Below are 19669 nucleotides of genomic sequence, written 5' to 3'. Positions count from 1 at the left end.
TGGCTTCCTGGCACCCACCCATGCTGTCGGTCCACAGGGACTTTACAATAGGGAGTTGTACCTGCCTGTGTCTATGAATTAAAAAGCCCGGTCAGGTTGGGGCATGCAGTGTGGGCCGAAGCCCACCTGCATTTAATCAGACGTTACCTCAGCTGTGATGGGCACTGCAATGGGATACATTAATGTACAGCTGGTGGGTTCCATGGAGCCACCCATGCTGTGGGTGCACACGGAATTCCCATTGCGGAGTTGTACCTGCCTGTGACTATTTATTAAAAAGCGCGGTCTGACTGGGGCATGCAGACACCTTGACAGAATGAATAGTGTGTGGCACATAGGTTCCCCATTGCTATGCCCATGTGTGCAGCTCCTGATGGCGGTGGCACAGGATTATATTTCTCATTGCTTCCGTACAGCATTGTGGACTATCGCCCCGCCCCTTTTAAAGAGGGTCGCTGCCTAGCCGTGCCAACCCTCTGCAGTGTGTGCCTGCGGTTCCTCCTCATGGCAGACGCACTTATAAATAGACATGAGTGTGGCGTGGCATGAGGGCAGCTGAAGGCTGCGCAGGGACAATTTGGTGTGCGCTGTGGACACTGGGTCGTGCAGGGGGTGGGGGTTGGGCAACATGTAACCCAGGAGAAGTGGCAGCGGAGTGTCATGCAGGCAGTGATTGTGCTTTGTTGGAGGTAGTGTGGTGTTTAGCTAAGGTATGCATTGCTAATGAGGGCTTTTCAGAAGTAAAAGTTGTTGGGGGGGGGGCCACTCTTGCCGCTATTGTGGCTTAATAGTGGGACCTGGGAACTTGAGATGCAGCCCAACATGTAGCCCCTCGCCTGCCCTATCCGTTGCTGTGTCGTTCCCATCACTTTCTTGAATTGCCCCGATTTTCACAAATGGAAACCTTAGCGAGCATCGGCGATATACAAAAATGCTCGAGTCGCCCATTGACTTCAATGGGGTTCGTTACTCGAAACGAACCCTCGAGCATCGCGATAATTTCGTCCCGAGTAACGAGCACCCGAGCATTTTGGTGCTCGCTCATCTCTAGTCAAAACATATTTTAAAAATGCTCCTGTGTCTAGATAATGCTGTTAGCCAGTGCAGTTTCTAGATTTTGGCACAGAGACGGGCAAACATGCTGTCATGTCTGACCAGGCCGAAACAGAAATTACGACAAAGAACAGGAAAAGGCTGGGCGACGTGAGACAGAGGAGCAAGACATGCTAGACAACAGACAAAGAAGAACTATGGTCAATCCCTGATGTTAAAGTGGCCAAACCTGCCTTCAACATGAGGCATCTGGCCAGAAATAAGTGACCCCACAAAAAGAACCTGGGGGTTTCCCTGTATGTCCCTATATGGATAACGGGAGACTGGACCAAATAGGACAGACCCACAGAATGCACGATACACTTGACAACGGCATAATACAAGAAAGAAAACAACAGTACTAAGAGAACAGGGCAAACAGACAAAGCTGAGAACCTCAACAGAATATTGATGCAAACAATACTCTGGGAAATAGGGTAAACACAATACAGCACAGAGTAGCACCAGAAACACAACTGTATGAGTCCTTTATCAGGAAACCGGAATAGAAACCCCCAGAAGGTCACTGATAGGCTGACTGAGGCAAATAACTTTACAGCTATCCAATCAGTGCAAAAATAACAGGAAGATGTCCATGTGCTGACCAGTGCATTATGTGGTCTGGCGCTGACAGCATGGCATCACACCGGACCAGCACCCTGAACCGGTCGTGCCTGAAGCACCATGACAGATATGTTTTTAATAAATTTGATGCATCCTGTTTTTAAAATTGGTGTCTGAAATGCCAGCCTTAGTAAGTATCCCCCTATATCTGGGTTTGTTGTGTATTGCATTTGTTGAATATGTATTTAGGTGAGTTTACAGATAGAATAAACTATACACCCAACAGGGTTTTTTTGTCATAGAATTTCCACCTCATGTATATTTTATGGTTTGTCTAGAATATATTCCTTATTGTTTAAGATATTCATCCCTGGAAAGACTTGAGGCTCCTTGTTATGGTATATCACTCTAGAAAATGGCTCAGAATAGATATGCTGTCACTTCTGCTGCCTTGAAAACAGTTGGTGTAGGATCTGATCTCCATTGGAGACAATGGATGTTCTGCTGATTTCAGGCTGCTGTAGAGAAGACTGATGGGAAATTAGACATTTACATAATTTCACTGCTATTTCAGGCTCTCTGCCAAAGCCATTAACATAATATACTTTAGTTTAAAGACATATGAATTCAGAAGCTTTCCACTTTGTGCCACATCTCTGGCTGCTCGAGAATTTCTGTAGAGAAATGAGATAATAGAATATTGTACTCTCTATAAGCTGAAGTATTCACACAAATACTGCATTTATACATAATTATGCCATTTTACTGACCTTTAGATGTATTCTTCACTGTACTAAGAGAACCGCCTGGAACTCCTAGGGAGCTGGGGTTGCTTAGGTTAGCTTAGTCTTATTTACCATAAGCAGTGTTACCCCTCTCTACAAGCTTATTACTGTGGCTATTGTAACAATAACTTTACTGTATATACACCGTATTATCGGCCTTTTATGTAAGATCAAATGTAGGATTTGTTCTTTCCAGTGGTTAGGATTGGGATCATTGAGATGAGCAGGTGCATTATATACATGGTGCTTTAGACCTGGATCTAACAAACTGATCAATGCAATCGTCTTTCCCATAATGACGTATGGTTGCGAAAGTGGGACGCTCAGGAAAACAGACAGAAGGAAAATTGATGTGTTTGAACTATGGAGAATGCTACGGATACCTAGGACCTCCATGACAATGAACAAGGTAGTGTTAGTGTTACGGCACTCTGCCCCCCGAGCGCCAGTTGGGGTGCCCTGATCTCCTGCACCCCACTGTCCCTGCCTACTTGCCACGGCCCTGGCTAACCCCAGGCGGACAACTGGGCGGCAGTCCCTGCACTGGCTAGGGACCTGGCGACTACCTGGATGGAACTACTAACAGGGGACAGAGTGCCGACAGAAGAGGCAGGTGAAACAGACCAACAAAACTACTCGGTGAAACAAGGCTGGAGGTGTAGCTCACAGGCAAACGAAAGGAAACTGACAAGCAACTAGGACAGACTAGAATAGACCTGACTAGAGGCTAGCAGAACCAATAACTGGCAGTGAGTTCAGGTCACTGCCAGCCTTTTAACTAAAAGCCTCCGCCCCGGGGCGGAGAGTGGGAGGAGCCGACTCTCCCCCTGTTGCATAAGGGAGGTGGATGAGAGCGGGCGGCACCCTACGGGCGGACACGCCCACGCCGCAGCACGCTGGCTGCTCCACGCTGCTGCACGCTGGCTGCTCCACGCCGCCGGGAGATCCCTGACAGCACAGCTCCGGGACGCCGAAGCCGAGCTCGAAGCGGCGCGCGCCGGCCGCGGGACCCAGCGCCGCCCTGCATGGTAACATTACCCCCCCTCTGACGGGGGACCTCCGGGCCCCCGGAAACTCGACCAGGCTTATCTGGAAAACGACGGTGGAACCGCCGTACCAACACGGGAGCATGAACATCACATGCGGCCACCCAGGAATGATCTTCTGGTGGGAAACCCTTCCAGGCCACCAAGTATTGTAGGATTCCTCGACACCGACGAGAGTCCAGTATCTCCTGGACCTCGTATTCGACTTCATCCCGGACCAGGGTGGGCGGAGGGGGACCGGAGGTGGGTATCACCGAAGGGACAAAAGGTTTCAGCAGCGACTTATGGAATACCCTGTGAACCCTCCATGTGGTTGGCAACCCCAGCTCGTAGGCGAGTGGGTTCACCACACGTGTGATGGCAAACGGCCCCACGTAACGTGGCGCCAGCTTCAAGGACGGGACCCGCAATTTGAGATTTTTAGAAGACAGGTATACCTTCTGTCCCACCCTGTAAGGTTCAGACACAGACAGACTCTTCCCACTGCGCAACTGCATACGGGCCCCCGCTGCCTCCAAGTTTCTCTGCACCTCTTTCCATACTCCCCGAAGCGTATCTGTGGCGTCATCCGCTGCCGGACAGAGCGACGGAGTAGGGATTGCTGTAAGGAAGCGAGGATGCTGACCGTATACACTAAAAAATGGAGACACCCCAGTAGAAGAACAAAGGCGGTTGTTTAGTGCAAACTCTGCCAACGGCAGGAACTCTGCCCACTGGTAAGCCTTTTCGCTGGCAAACAACCGTAAATATTGCACTAAGTCTTGGTTCTTCCGCTCAGTCTGACCATTAGTCTGCGGGTGGAACGCTGACGAGAAGGAAAGCGACGTTCCCAGGTTTCTGCAGAAGGCACGCCAAAACTGCGACACAAACTGAACCCCGCGATCAGATACAATATTTTGGGGAACCCCATGTAGGCGAATTATTTCCTTTACAAAAATCGTGGCAAATTCTTTTGCCGAGGGTAGCTTTTTTAACGCCACAAAATGTGCCATCTTAGAGAAGCGGTCGACCACCACTACGATAGTGGTGCATTTCTGGGATTCTGGTAGGTCAGTGATGAAATCTACTGATAAGTGAGACCAGGGACTGGAAGGAACCGGTAGTGGTCTCAGAGGACCCTCCGGAGGACGCCGCCGACTCTTATTGCGAGCACAGACCGAGCAACCCCTCACAAAGTTGCGGATCTCCTGAGACATGCCTGGCCACCAGAAGTATCGGGAGCAAAGCTCCAGGGTCCCCTGGAACCCTGGATGCCCGGCGAGAGCCGACGAGTGGGACTCATCCATGACTCTAGGGCGTAGGGTCTCTGGCACAAACCATCTGCCCTCTGGCACCCCTGACGGAGCGTCCTGCTGAGCATCCTGTAGTTGAGGGACGAAGTTAGACTCTAACACTGCCACCACCACGCCGGGGGCTAAGATATTCTCGGGAGTCATGGTCCCACTGTCTGGTACCCCGAAACTCCGTGACAGAGCATCCGCCTTCACGTTCTTCTCTCCGGGGATATATGTCACGACGAAGTTAAACCTGGCGAAGAACAACGCCCACCTGGCTTGACGAGCAGTGAGTCTTTTCGCATTGGCGAGATATACCAGATTCTTGTGATCAGTATATACGGTAATTGGGTGTCTGGCACCCTCAAGATGGTGTCGCCACTCTTCCAGAGCCCATTTGATAGCCAACAATTCCCGGTTACCCACGTCGTAGTTGCGCTCTGCTGAATTGAACTTTCGCGAAAAGAACGCACATGGGCTATAGCCAGACCTCCCACTGACTTCCTGCGACAATACTGCTCCTGTCCCCACTTCCGACGCGTCTACCTCAATAAAAAAGGGTAGTAGTGCGTCCGGCTGTATTAGCACCGGGGCAGTCGTGAATGCCTTTTTTAGACGGCTAAAGGCCTCAAGGGCTGCAGGCGACCACTTACCCAAGTCAGCCCCCTTCTTAGTCAGGTCGGTCAGAGGTTGAGCAATAACTGAGTAATTTCTAATGAATTTGCGGTAGAAATTTGCAAAACCTAAGAACCGCTGGAGAGCCTTGAGGTTGTCGGGTCTGACCCATTGGGAGATTGCTGCTACTTTATCAGACTCCATCTGAATCTCTGTGGGGGAAATTACATAACCAAGGAAGGATACTTGTTTAGAGCCAAATGTACATTTCTCTAATTTGACAAAAAGTTGATACTCGCGCAAACGGGTCAGGACCAACCTCAGGTGCCGCACATGTGAATCCCAGTCAGGTGAGTACACCAGGATGTCGTCCAGATAAATGACCAGAAATACCCCCAGGAAGTCGTGGAAGACTGCGTTCATAAAACCCTGAAACACAGCGGGGGCATTACAGAGTCCAAAAGGCATGACCAGACATTCAAAATGTCCTAACGGGGTGTTGAACGCTGTCTTCCATTCATCTCCCTCTCTGATGCGAATTAAATTGTAAGCCCCCCTTAAGTCCAGTTTGGAGAACCAGTGAGCCCCTACCACCTGATTCAACAAGTCAGGAATTAGGGGCAAGGAGCACTGGTTCTTCACAGTGATTTTATTCAAGGCCCGATAATCCACACAAGGCCTTAGTGTCCCGTCCTTCTTCTCTACAAAGAAGAGACCTGCCCCGGCCGGGGACCTGGACGGCCGGATATGTCGGTTGGCCAGAGCTTCCGAGACATAGGACTTGAGGGCTTCATGCTCACGACCTGACAGATTGAAAATGGCTCCCTTAGGGATGGGACCGTCGGGAATCAGGTCGATACCACAGTCCCACTCCCTATGGGGGGGCAGGGCCTTAGACAGTCGTTTGGAGAATACATCCTGAAAGTCTGACAAATACTCCGGAATGAGCACCGTATCTGCGGAGCACACAGCTATGGTAGACAGGTGATTGTGACACGATGACCCCCAATGAGTCAATTCCCGGGTGGACCAATCAAATTGGGGGTTGTGCAGTGCCAACCAGGGCATACCAAGCACCACATCAACCGACATTTTTTCCATAACCAAGAAAGACAGTTCTTCCGAGTGGAGGACCCCCACCGTGAACTGTAATCTTGGGGTCCTCCATCGTACCAAGCCTGTAGAGAGAGGGGTAGCATCAATGCTGGTAAAATGAATTGGCGTCTTCAACGCCACAAATTCCGCCATCAGAGAACGGACAAAACCCAGACTTATCAAGTTAGCGGCTGCTCCGGAATCAATAAACGCCCGCCCTGATCGGGAAAAATCCCCGAATCTAACATGACACGGTACCAAAAGTTTAGGAAGTACCTGAAGTCCTAGGCGATCCTCCCTGCAATCGCCTAGGACTCGGAGTTTTCCGCCGGTTCCGGCTGCGGGCGTTTGAGACCTCAGTGGGCAGGTTATCACCCGATGTCCAGCTTTCCCGCAGTAGAGGCAGAGACGATGCAACAAACGGATCCGGCGTCGCTCTTTGGGGTCCAGCGGGTCCACCTCCATCGGCTCGGGCGCAGAGGCTGGTAAGGAGGAGGAGGTACCAGGGCCACTGACCTCCCTGACTCTACGGGTCTGCCTGTCCTGCTTCCTAGACCTGAGCCTCCTATCTGCTCTCACCGCTAGCTCCATAGCCTCCCTTAAGGACCCGGGAACGGGATGGGAAATTAACAGGTCTTTAACTGCGTCCGAGAGGCTCTGCAGAAAAACGTCCTTCAGCGCGCTATCGTTCCATGTCGTATCCCCCGCATAGCGTCTGAAGTTGGAGCAATAATCCTCCACACACGACAACCCCTGCCGCAGCGCCAACAACCGTGAAACCGCCAACCCCGCTCGGTCCGGTTCGTCGAAGATACCCCCGAGTTCCTGAAAAAAGGAGTCCACGGACTGCAGGCAGGAGGAACCCTCGGGGATGGAGAAAGCCCATGTCTGTGCCGAGCCCCGCAGCAGGGACATTATCAGCCCGACCCTCTGAGCCTCCGACCCGGAAGAACGGGGACGCATGCAAAAAAAACAGGCGACACGCCTGTCGGAAAACAAAAAACTTGTTCCTCTCCCCAGAAAACACCTCGGGAAGAGGGCACTTGGGTTCGGGGCTGGTTGAGGCGTCCGACTCCTGCGACACCCCCCCGCTGCTCCTGGGCCACCATGCGGGCGGATAAATCCTGGATCACAGGCACCAGGGCCTGCAGCTGGTTCGTGAGGGAACTGATCGCCTCCATGACAAAAACGGTTTTAAAGGGCCAGTTATTATGTTACGGCACTCTGCCCCCCGAGCGCCAGTTGGGGTGCCCTGATCTCCTGCACCCCACTGTCCCTGCCTACTTGCCACGGCCCTGGCTAACCCCAGGCGGACAACTGGGCGGCAGTCCCTGCACTGGCTAGGGACCTGGCGACTACCTGGATGGAACTACTAACAGGGGACAGAGTGCCGACAGAAGAGGCAGGTGAAACAGACCAACAAAACTACTCGGTGAAACAAGGCTGGAGGTGTAGCTCACAGGCAAACGAAAGGAAACTGACAAGCAACTAGGACAGACTAGAATAGACCTGACTAGAGGCTAGCAGAACCAATAACTGGCAGTGAGTTCAGGTCACTGCCAGCCTTTTAACTAAAAGCCTCCGCCCCGGGGCGGAGAGTGGGAGGAGCCGACTCTCCCCCTGTTGCATAAGGGAGGTGGATGAGAGCGGGCGGCACCCTACGGGCGGACACGCCCACGCCGCAGCACGCTGGCTGCTCCACGCTGCTGCACGCTGGCTGCTCCACGCCGCCGGGAGATCCCTGACAGCACAGCTCCGGGACGCCGAAGCCGAGCTCGAAGCGGCGCGCGCCGGCCGCGGGACCCAGCGCCGCCCTGCATGGTAACAGTTAGATCGCGTCAAACCGAAAATATCACTAGAGGCAAAATCATCAAACAGCGGCTCTCTTTTCGAGCACGTGATGCGCTAATTCACTGGAAACAGGACTGATGCTTGGCAAGGTCAGTGGAAAGAGAAGATCAGGACGTCAAAGAACAAGATGGCTAAATACAATCAAGGCCACCATGAACATATCAATCGCCGAACTGAAAGATGGGGTGGAAGACAGGAACATTGATCCATAGAGTGACCAAAGGTCGGATGCGACTGAACAAATAATCATCTACGCGGAATCATCTTCACTGGGCACTTGAAAATTACTTGAGGGTGGGAAATGCACTTGATTAGTAGCGTGCAATTGGAAATTTGCTTCTTTCACCTCTATTTCAGTCAGGTCTTTTTGACTATAATGAGGAATTTTACCAGTAGGCAGGACTTTAAATTTTTTAAAATGTTTTTGTGTTTATTTTTCATGTTGCTTTGTCTCAGAATTTCTCAGGGTGCTTTGCCCTTATGGGTGACTTTATACGAGGGACTGCTGATAAGTCTTTGGCTTTACCCAGAAAAGATGAAACTTTACATTTATTCCGCATACTCTCCACTGATGTCAACACACTTCTTACATCGGTATTCCAAGTTCTATAAGCCTTGCAAAAAGAAGGATTTCGGTTGTGCCTCAAACCAGTCGTCCGTAGCAGCCATGGCATCAGAAATGGTGTGAAATTTGGTACTTGAGGTGTTTCTTGAGGTTTGGAAACAGATAATAGTCGGAGGGAGCTAGATCTGGTGAATAAGGTGGGTGGTCAACCAGCTGGAAGCCTAGCTCCACCAGTTTTGCCGTGGTCGCTTGTGCAGTGTGAGTGGAGGCGTTGTCTTGCAGGAACAAGATTCCTTTGGACAGCTTGCCGCACCTTTTGGCCTTCAGAGCCACCTTCAATTGGTCCAAAAGTTCAATGTAATACCTTGCATTAATGGTGGAACCATTTTGAAGGTAGTCCACTAGCAGCACGCCATCCTTATCCCAGAACACAGATGCCATCACCCTAGTGGCTGAATTTTGCACCCTGAACTTCTTTGGGCGAGAAAAACCACTGTGCCTCCACTTTTTTGACTGCTCCCTGGTTTTAGAGTCATACAAATAAATCCAGGTCTCATCCATAGTGACCAGTCGATCCAGGAACTTCTTATCAGTCTGGAAATGCTGACAAATGGACCGGGCAGTTTTCACTCTTATGCTTTTCTGATCTGTTGTCAAACATTTGGGGACCCACTTTGCAGATAGCTTCTTTATGTTCAAATGTTCATGGATAATGACAAAAACTTTTTCACGTGAAATCCCCATGATGTCTGCTATTCCTGCAGCTGAAATTCACCGATTCTCTAGTATGAAGTTGTGCACAGCATTGACGATCTCCGGAACAACAACCTCTCTCGGTCATCCAGGACGTTCCTCCTCATTGGTGCTCTAGTGGCCCTTTTTAAATTTGGCCACCCAGTTCTTAACTGTAGAATATGAAGGGCATTGATCCCCCAATGTCTGCGACATATCACCATGAATATCCTTCACAGACTTTCCTTGCAGAAACAAGAATTTTATCACTCCTCTGCTCTCATTTGCTGTGAATATTGCCTTAGACTCCGCCATATTGTTTTCCCACGTGCCGAGATCACTGCTGCCATAAGCTATGAACACAAAGTTTTGAAAACATATATTAGACACAAAAGGCTTTCATGTGATGTAACATTCATTACCATAGAAACAAAAAAAGAACACAAAGCCAAAGACTTATTAGCAGCCACTCGTATAACCTGAGCTCCATTCACTAGCCTCACTGTGATCGTGACCAAAGGGAGGACAGGGTATGCACACGGGTTTCAAGCAACTGACCCTGTGCTACCGGGAGGTTGACCTGGCCCTACCTAAGCGGGGACATTGTCCCAATAAGGGCAGCCCAGCGGTCTTTGGATCTGGGCCCTAGCTGATCCTAGGAGCCACACACCAGAACAGGACACATTCACATGCCACATGACAGGGATGCAAACACTAATACCAGATGATAAGCTGAATATAAATGCGAGATGTTAGTTTGTACATTGGCCAATGAACTTAAGCTGCAAGCCCCGGCAAGGCCCCACGTATCTTGCAGTCCCTACACTAGCAAGACACATCTACTAGAGGGCCCTAGGGGCCAACCTAACAAAGACATAGCAAACAAACTCAGCAGATCAAGCTGACACAAAATAAACATACAAACTGACATGAACCGCAAGGCACAGATCACACAGCAAGCTGCAGCAGAACAGAGCACAGGTAACAGGACACATGTCACGGATACATCCAAACAGTACAAGACCAGATTCAGACTGACCAGGAGCTGGGTTTATATGTGAGCCCAGACCCAAGAGAATGGCTAGCAGGAAGTACCACACTCAGCCAGCTCAATCAATTAACCCTGAGAGTGCTCTGCTGCTGGAAACACAGTAGTACAACATGTCGCAGCAGCACACGTAACAGTCCCTTGTCTTCCTCCCTGCGGGGCTACTGCACCCCACGCAGGGATTAGAAGACTGAATGTGGAGCGCCGGTCATGCAAGTGCTTGGAACGGTGTTCACTTTGAATGGGATTGCCGATATTCCCAAGCGGCATTGAATGAATGCATGTTCGGCCGGTGCTCCATTCATTCTGACGTCACTGCGAGAAAAGAAGTAACCCCGGCAATGACAGGCAGAGAGGGACACAGGATGCCTGTTTTTGAGATTAGGGATAACTTATCGCTATGGGATAGCTAAAAATCTTGGTAATACCCCTTTAAGTTTGTTAATCCTGACTGCATTGTGCTCTAACTAAGCTACCACATGTAAATATTAAATCTAGTTGTCAAAATACATTTCAAAGACACGAGTTGGCGAATAAGATGAACTCTTTTTGTGGTGCTGGAGTCATATATATTGTGAATATCTAAGTTTATAAACTCAGCTATGATTAAGGTTTTGGCATAGCTTGAAACGTGTAAGCTTCCTACTGATGCTAACCTTTTAAGATGGAAATAAATGCATGTTTTTAACTGGAGTCATGTTTTTTTTTCCAATAAATTTCTATTGAAATACACTTAAAGTTCACATTGAATTTGATATTTTTCATATACTTAAAACTTGATAGTAGTCTTTAACTGGTCATGTAATATTTCCTGTACAATAACACCGTGTTCCTTTTATTTCTATATAAATGGGGAACTTGGGAAAAGAAACTTGGGGTGGGGTGGGAAATAGGTCGAGGAATAGTCTTTCCTTGTTGCTCCTTTTCCATGCATAGATTCTGATTAGAGTTGAGCGAACATACTCTGGCGAGCTTGATGCTCGCTCGAGTATTAGCGTACTTGATGGTGCTTGCTACTCGAACGAGCATCAAATCGCGTGCGACCCCACCCCAGCTTTTGGCTCCTCCCTGCTGTGACGTGCCTGTTTTGGCCCCTCCCTGCTGCGACGCAGCATGCGTCATTTGAAAATTTTTGGTCCGGCAGGGAGAGGGAGGGGGAAGGGGAGAGGGAGGGAGAGAGGGAGAGAGAGAGGGAGGGAGGGAGAGAGGGAGAGAGAGAGAGACACACACAAAAAAAACTAAACAAAAGCTTGGGAACATGCGTTCCACATACAAAAATGCTCGAGTCTCCCATTGTAGTCAATGGTGTTCGTTACTCGAGTAGAGCTCTCGAATTTTACGAAAAGCTCGACTCAAATAACGGGGACCCGAGCATTTGGGTGCTCACTCATCTCTAATTCTGATCCCTTTTACAGGCAAAAGTTAGGATGCTTTAAGGAAAGTATGAAGATTAAACTTCCTTTGTGTTCAGACTACTTTGTAAATAGGTCCCAGTCCCACCACGGTCTCCAAGTCTCTATGAAGGCAGGGAATGTCTTGTTTTTAAGGGCAAACATTGTTTCATATTTTTTGTGTTGCGAGATCATTTCCGTTAGCGTTTGATATAAAGGCGGCTCATTCGACTTCCAGTTCTTAGCTATTGGATATTTGTCCGAAAGGAGAATGGGAGAAACCAACTTGATATAAGCTCTTTCTATACCCAATAGGAGGATAGCCAGTTGAGGGTTAGGGAAGATTTTAGTCCCTGCCATTTTATTTATGAGTTTGAAAACTTTTACCTACAATGCCCTTAGTTTGCCACAACTCCAAAAAATATGGAGACGGGTGCCTTGGCACCCACAGCAGCTCCAGCACTCTATTGTACCATTTGAGAAAAGGGAGGCGGTTTTGAATGGTGAAGAATACCATCTGGTTACAGTTTTATAGTGTACTTCTAATAGGCTAGCGCATAATGTAGCTTTATGAGCCCATGAACTATTAGGGGTTGATCCAGGGATTAGTCTGAGTGCCATTAGGGAGTCGGGAAGGAATTTTTTCCCTGGAAGGGATAATTGGCTTCTGCCTCTTGGCGTATTTTTTGCCTTCCTCTGGATAAACAAGGAGGTTGAATCAGGCTGAACTAGATGGACATTGTCTTCATTCGGCCTAACATACTATGTTACTATGTAAATGCTCAGGACCATTGTGCCGTGGAGTATAAGACCTTTAAGTCTCTCTCCCAATTGAGAATATGGACCTTCTTGAAGCTACTGGAGTCATGTTTTGATAGAACCACTAAGATTTGTCTAAATGTCTTTGCGCCATTGTGAATCTCTCAGCCTACATACCTACAGTTGGTCTGGTTGACCTGCAGTGGCCCGATGGAGAGGTTTATGGGTGCTCATTTTATCATGAATTGCAATACATCTCAACCAAAGATGTTTTCTAATGTGCCAAATAGCACACGCTCAGGACTTATCTGCAGTCTCATGGAAGAACAAGGCGGTCGACCTCTTCCAGTCCTAAAATATCTGATATTGGCAGAATAGACATGCTTTTGGTTTAAGGTTCCTGTAAGTGACTTATTACTTTGCAGTACACTTGCTTTTACACATGCTGAAGTTTCTGAATAATCTTTTCTGTTTTTCAGGGAGTTAACTGGGAGCCTTGGAAAGGTCATGAATTCTCTATTCCATTTATAGAAATGAAGATGAGACCTCTGGACCCGGCTGCGTGATTAAGAGCTTGAGGGAAATTCAGTACAAAATTCCATCTTCGAAGGAGGTTGTGTAAGATTAGAAAAAACATGTTTGCGTTCTTAGATAAACAGCGCCACTTTTGACAATGGGCTGTGTCTGGTATTGCAGCTCAGCTTCATTCGAATGAAAGTGCTTGAGCTGCAATATCTTACACAGCCAATGTAAAAGAGTGGTGTTTTTTCTGGATGGTAGCAGACATGTTGTTCTAATCTCATACAATGTTTTTAAAGGGAATCTGTCAGCTACACTGATCCCTATAAGTTAAATTTATGTACTCAAATTCAGTGGATGGAAATTTTAAACTTTCCTTCCTCACTGTTCCTTCTGTGTCAACTGTCAAACCCCCTATTGAACCCATAGAATAAAAGGACTATTTATTGCGCGCCTATGTAGTCTGCGGAATGCATTGTAGCTGTGGGTTTAACCCTTTCCAATCCAATTTTGGATTCAGAGTTTCCTAAAAGGCTTTCTCTTTTTGCTGTTAAACAATGGTGCCATCTGCTGGCTACAGGCAGTGTGTGCGCTTCAGAGAGGCTCCAACAGCGGAGTGGCTGGTGATAGACAGTAAGAATACCCTGTTGGACGTCTTCTGGCATGGAGCTGTACAAGCTTCAATCAGAATGTAGAAAATGTCAGATAGTGGATTGGAAAGGGTTAAGAGCTGACAGTGGGGTAACAGCAGGGAAGGTAAGTATAAAACTTACATCCCCGGACTCAGTGTCTCAGCTACTTTGAGCCCATAAGCTTAGCTTATAGGACTCAATGTAGCTGACAGAGTCTCTTTAAAAGAGTTTTCTCGTTTTATATAAATTAACGCTTAAAGGGATATTCCCAACACTGACACTTATAGCACATCTATAGGGTATGCCATAAATGTCTGATAGATGCAGGTTCTACCTTTAGGACCCACACCTATCTGGAGAATGTGGTTCCCTCAACCCTCATAGTGAGGAATGGAGAGGTGGCCACACGTGGCTCTCTTAATTCACTTCTCTGAAAAACCAAGCACCTCTTTGTTCATTCTCCACCTCAGCAGGTGAGTCAGAAGTCCCCCATTCTCCATATAGGTGCATTATGGCCGCTTTCATATCTGCATTGGAACCTCCGGCTCAAAATACTGGAAGAAAGAGCCCTGTATGCAGCACTTTGTCTTGTGTCCAAAAGCCGGCCAGCTGAGCAGAAACTGAACGAACCACCTTATAGTCGATGGGGTCTGCTCAGAGCTCTTTGGTTCCATCCTGTGATAGAGCCATTCGGACGGGAGAATTTCCCTATCCTGCCCCCCCGAATGGAGCAGGAAAGCGGAACCCCAAGCACAGATGTGAAACCACCCTATCACACATATATTCCATATCCTGTGGATATGCTAGAAAAGGCGTGTTGGAAATACCTAGTTAATCAATATACAGTTGAAAAGTTCTACAACTTTCTAATATACTTTCCATTTCAATTCCTCGCCAATTGCTAGACAGTTGTTTGCAGTCAGTGAGTCAGAACACTCATGTACATAGCTATCGACTTATCAGTACTAGCAGCTGAGAAGTGGATACAATAGTATACAGTCTTGGCAATGCTCTGTGAACTAACCCTGAACTGCTGATATATTGTAGCAACTTCTAAGAGCTTTGTGCAGCTTCTAATGATCTATTTAGCTCACAGAGCATTGCCCAGATTGGATACACATGTATTCGCTTTGCATCAGCATGGGTTTGCAGCTTGTACATGAAAAAAAAGTGTTGCCATTCATTGACAGCAAGGATGGGGGTAATTGATTTTGATTGCCCGCTTTACTTCTATTCTATTTATACAAATCACAGTAACCAGCCCTCTGACATGCTTGCAGTGCACATAGAAGAATAAACCCAAATTAGTATTCAAAGATGATCCCGGTACTCGTATGACATCTACTGAAATCGATTTTATCGCATCAAAGCAATATATACATAGAGGACGCGTTTCGGCTAATTCAGCCTTTTTCCACCGCCGTTGAAAAAGGCTGAATGAGCCGAAACGAGTCATATATAGAGATGAGCGAGTATACTCGCTAAGGCACATTACTCGAGCAAGTAGTGCCTTAGCCGAGTATCTCCCCGCTCGTCTCTAAAGATTCGGGGGCCGGCGGGGGGCGGGGAGCGGCGGGGGAGAGCGGGGAGGAAGAGAGGGGAGATCTCTCTCTCTCTCTCTCCCCCCTGCTCCCCGCCGCAACTCACCTGACAACCACGCCAGTCACCGAATCTTTAGAGACGAGCGGGGAGATACTCGGCTAAGGCACTACTTTCTCGAGTAATGTGCCTTAGCGAGTATACTCGCTCATCTCTAGTCATATATATATATAGTGTGTGTGTGTGTGTATATATATATATAAATAATATTATATTATATAATATAATATATATATTCCTTTGATGCAACAAAGTTTATTTCAACAGATGTCAAGCGAGTGCCGGGATCATCTTTGAATACTTAAAACTTTTCCGTTTATGTTACATGGACCGCAGCAGTCCAAGTTAACCCTGCAGGAGCTTCCAATATTTGTTGTATTTTTATTTTATGCATCACGATTGTTAGTATTTAACCCAATTCCAAGTTTTTCCTGTTTATTTAATGCACCATCCTTGCAGCATGACTTCATTAAAGGATATTCGTTATGTTCTTGTTCATTCTTCAGCTACCTAAGCCCAGAGAGTGCTTGTGGCCGAGTCTTCACTCCGAGAAGCAGACAGGATATGTAAATAGTCTATTGCTACAAAGTCTCTCTTGATGGCAATCTAACTACTCTCCTTACTGTCATCCGGGCCTATGTATATAGCTGTATACTGCAAACTACGTCTGTGCTGAAATGGAGAAATAAAGACATTCGCACGAATAGTTGTCTGAAGACATTTTTTTCCGTTAAGTATGTGTTTGAAAATTTTATGGTAGTGTCCAAAAAGTTGATTTCTGGTTTCTGATGGGGTGGGATGAGTTGAATCTCGCATGGAATTATATTAGTTCTTGTTAAAGGCAAATGTAAGATGACTCTAAAAGATATATAAGCCCAAGGACAGGGTAAAGATATGGAAACATCTCCATATATAAGTAGGATAAAAGCAGATTTATCCTAACAGAGACATAGTTCTAACCCGGGAGCCGCAGACAAGACCAGAAACGCCTGCAAGCAGAAAGTATAACCAGCACCTTCTGTTCAGAAGAGTTGGTCTAAATGACCAAACACTACTATCTGAGAGATGAGCAGCCAACTACCTCTGCCACTCAATTACCCACTTAAGGATACGTTCACCCGTAGTGGAAGTGCTGTGGATTTTCCGCAGCCGGAAATTCTGTGACAAAATCCACAGCAGTTTCGCATTAAAACCAATCGGTGCGGGTTATGACTTGAAATCAGCAAACCCTCACTGCAGTGCATGCAGCTGCCCACTCATCCCTCACCCAGCAATCACTACTAAGCTCTGTGCCAACCGGTCAGGTGATGCGCCCACCTGATTGGTGGCCGCGGCACTTAGTAGCAGTTGCTGGGTGAGGGATGTGAGGGCTGCCGATTGCGAGGTGAGAGGAGCGGCAGGCCAAAATCAGCTGTTCGAGTCAAAATCCATATTCGGAGGGCAGATTCAGACAACGGTGTATTTCTCTCCTTATGCGGCCGTGATTATCACGGCCGCATAACAAGACAAAATGAAACCAATGATTTCAATGGATTTCAGTGGTTTTGCTTTCACTATCGGGATTCTCACCCAATAATTGTACGGCCAAGAAAAGATAGGACTTGCCCTATCTTTCCTGCACATACTGTGTGCAGGAAAGATCAGGTGGCACCTATCTTCCCGCGTTTTCCCAAGAAGAAATTCCCCTCGTCCAGGCACAATAACGCATAGTTGCGACCTCGCTCCTCTGAAACCGTCCTGACTCAGTTTTTTTTCAAATGTGGAAAATCTACAGCATTTCCGCTATATGTGAAGTCCCCATAGGCTTACTCACACGAGCGTACATACGCCATATATTTTTCCATTTTTTTTCACACGCCTAATACCCGTGGACAGAATCCAGTAATTCCAAAGGGTTCATTCACATTTGCATATTTTTGCAGTGCATTTCGTTCACGTAAAAAAAATAGTGTCTTGTCCTATCTTTATGCGTATTTATGGAGCGAAATACTATATTTAGTATATGGAGAGTAAATACTGCTTAAAAGCACACACTTATGTACAAATCCCACCCACTGGCGATATTTTCTTTCTTGCGCTGCGAGAGCACGAGAAAACTCGCGCAGCGCAAGAAAGGGGCCGGTGTAATAGCTAATGAATAGCTAAGGGCTATGTGTGATTGGCTGAGTGCTCAGCCAATAGCTAAGCAGTAGCTGCTATTGGCTGAGCCCTCAGCCAATCTGCACAGCCCTTTCAGGAGGCAGGGATTTTTAAATCCCCGACTGCTGAAAGAGCTTCATAGCAGTTTTGGGGAGCCAGCCGGAGGACGCGTCTGAGTGCAGGAGAGGTGAGTAATAAATTTTTTTATTTTTTCACCACTTATTGCTGATTATCGGGGAAGGGCTTATATTTCAAGCCCTTCCCCGATAATCATTCCACGGGGCTTGGCAGAAAGCAGTGCTTTCAATGGGATCGGAAGCAGTGCCGATCCCATTGAAAGCAATGGAATAGAATGTCGGGGACTTCTGCCACAGCTGTGACAGCTGTCACAGCTGTGGCAGGAGTTTCTTCATCCCCGCGGTCAGAGCTGTCAGAGTTGTCACAGCTGTGGCAGAAGTCCCCGGCATTCTCCATCTCTTTTTAATGGGGCTAGCGCTGCTGCCGCTGGCCCCATTGAAAGGACTGGCGACATGTCGGTGTGATGCCGATATCCCGGCGTCATGCCGATTTTTTTCGCGCACTGCGATGCGAGACTTTAACTTTAGAATCGCATCGCAGTGGAGAAAATTTCGCCAGTGGGTGGGAGCCCTAACAGCAAGGAATCTCTCTACTGACAGAAAATGAACAAATGCAGACATGGCCAATCAAGCAGGCCGAGGCTGGCATGGCAATATCACCCCCGGACCCACGACCTACCGACAGCTACACCGTGACATTGAATATGAATCTACAATGCAGAACATAAGTTAGAAAAAAGAAGAAAAACCATGAAAGAAAAAGCACAAAAACTTTCAGAACCATTGATGATGAAATTTGGACTGGATTTACTCATTCATCTGCTCATATATATGTGATAGCTGCTGTATGAACAATCATTCGGTGGCAGCTATTACTCTTGACTGCCCCATAAATGGAGGCCAAATATGAATATTATAAATCATATTAAGTGACTGCTGGATACCTCTGGGTCTGTTAGGCTGAAAAAAGACACGTGTCCATCCAGTTCAGCCTATTACCTCCACTGTTGATCCAGAAGAAGGAAAAAAAAAACCCACCAATGAGGTAGAACGATTCTTGATGGAGCGAGGGGTGGTGGTGTTGAATCCCTCAGCGGATTATATTTAACTGGTTCACTTGTAACTGTACACAACCGCCTATACTAGATGATGGAGTAGAGGACATAGGCCTATGGGACTGTACATTATTGAAAACCGCGGTATCAGACGGCACAAGTTGTTGCGTTGACAGAGGGCAATCTTCTATTAAAAAGTTAATTACATTGCACAGAAACTCTGAATGTCCCAGAGGGGCAAGTGTCCATTTCTAAATACATTCAGATGGAATTGCTCTTTAAAATGAGGAGCACCTCAGCCGAAGGCCTGGAGTCGGCATATTAATCCAGATCGGCTTGTTTAATGCAATGGAAACAAATGCTGCCTCTGTTTCAAAGTCCTGGTAATCACTATAATTAATCGCCTTGATGAAGCCGAGGCTTTCCTGCCACTTTAACATGTGCAGTGTTTGTACCTACATTAATTGTTTTCACATAGTCAAATCATTAGGAGCTGCTGAATGTAAAAGTAGATGTAATATGGGGGCAAAATGGGCCATTTATCAATCTTGCTTATTAATGTTAGAGAGTGGCCATTATAAAGCTGCAAATATCACATTAGCTCAGCACCGTCTAATGGTTATTTAAATGTGTCTAGTTGCTTAATCTGATGTTCTGATTATTACCTGAGGCTCTGGCGTGATTGAATGAGAGATGCATTATTTATGATCTTAAAATGTAGACAACACATTTGCCGCATAGCTGTAGCGCAACAGCATAGAAATTATGTCATAAACTCCCCATTAGGCAGCTCTTCGAGGGTAGAACAATCACCTACTATTGAACGAACAT

General features: G+C 47.3%; 1 protein-coding gene across 1 annotated transcript in view; it reads left to right on the top strand.

The window, feature by feature from the left end:
* The window catches only part of LOC136621778 (tenascin-N-like), an 81162-nt gene extending 65498 nt beyond the window's left edge, over window positions 1-15664 (top strand). Inside the window, exon 15 of the mRNA XM_066597496.1 lies at window positions 13297-15664. Coding sequence (XP_066453593.1) covers window positions 13297-13383 — 87 coding nt within the window. The 3' untranslated portion in view covers window positions 13384-15664. The remainder of the gene's footprint in view (window positions 1-13296) is intronic.
* The last annotated feature ends 4005 nt before the right edge of the window (window positions 15665-19669 follow it).

The sequence above is a fragment of the Eleutherodactylus coqui genome, chromosome 3 (assembly GCF_035609145.1).
Source record: "Eleutherodactylus coqui strain aEleCoq1 chromosome 3, aEleCoq1.hap1, whole genome shotgun sequence".
Taxonomy (NCBI): domain Eukaryota; kingdom Metazoa; phylum Chordata; class Amphibia; order Anura; family Eleutherodactylidae; genus Eleutherodactylus; species Eleutherodactylus coqui.
Note: the sequence above shows the minus strand (reverse complement) of the source record. Positions and strands in the feature narration are given on the sequence as shown.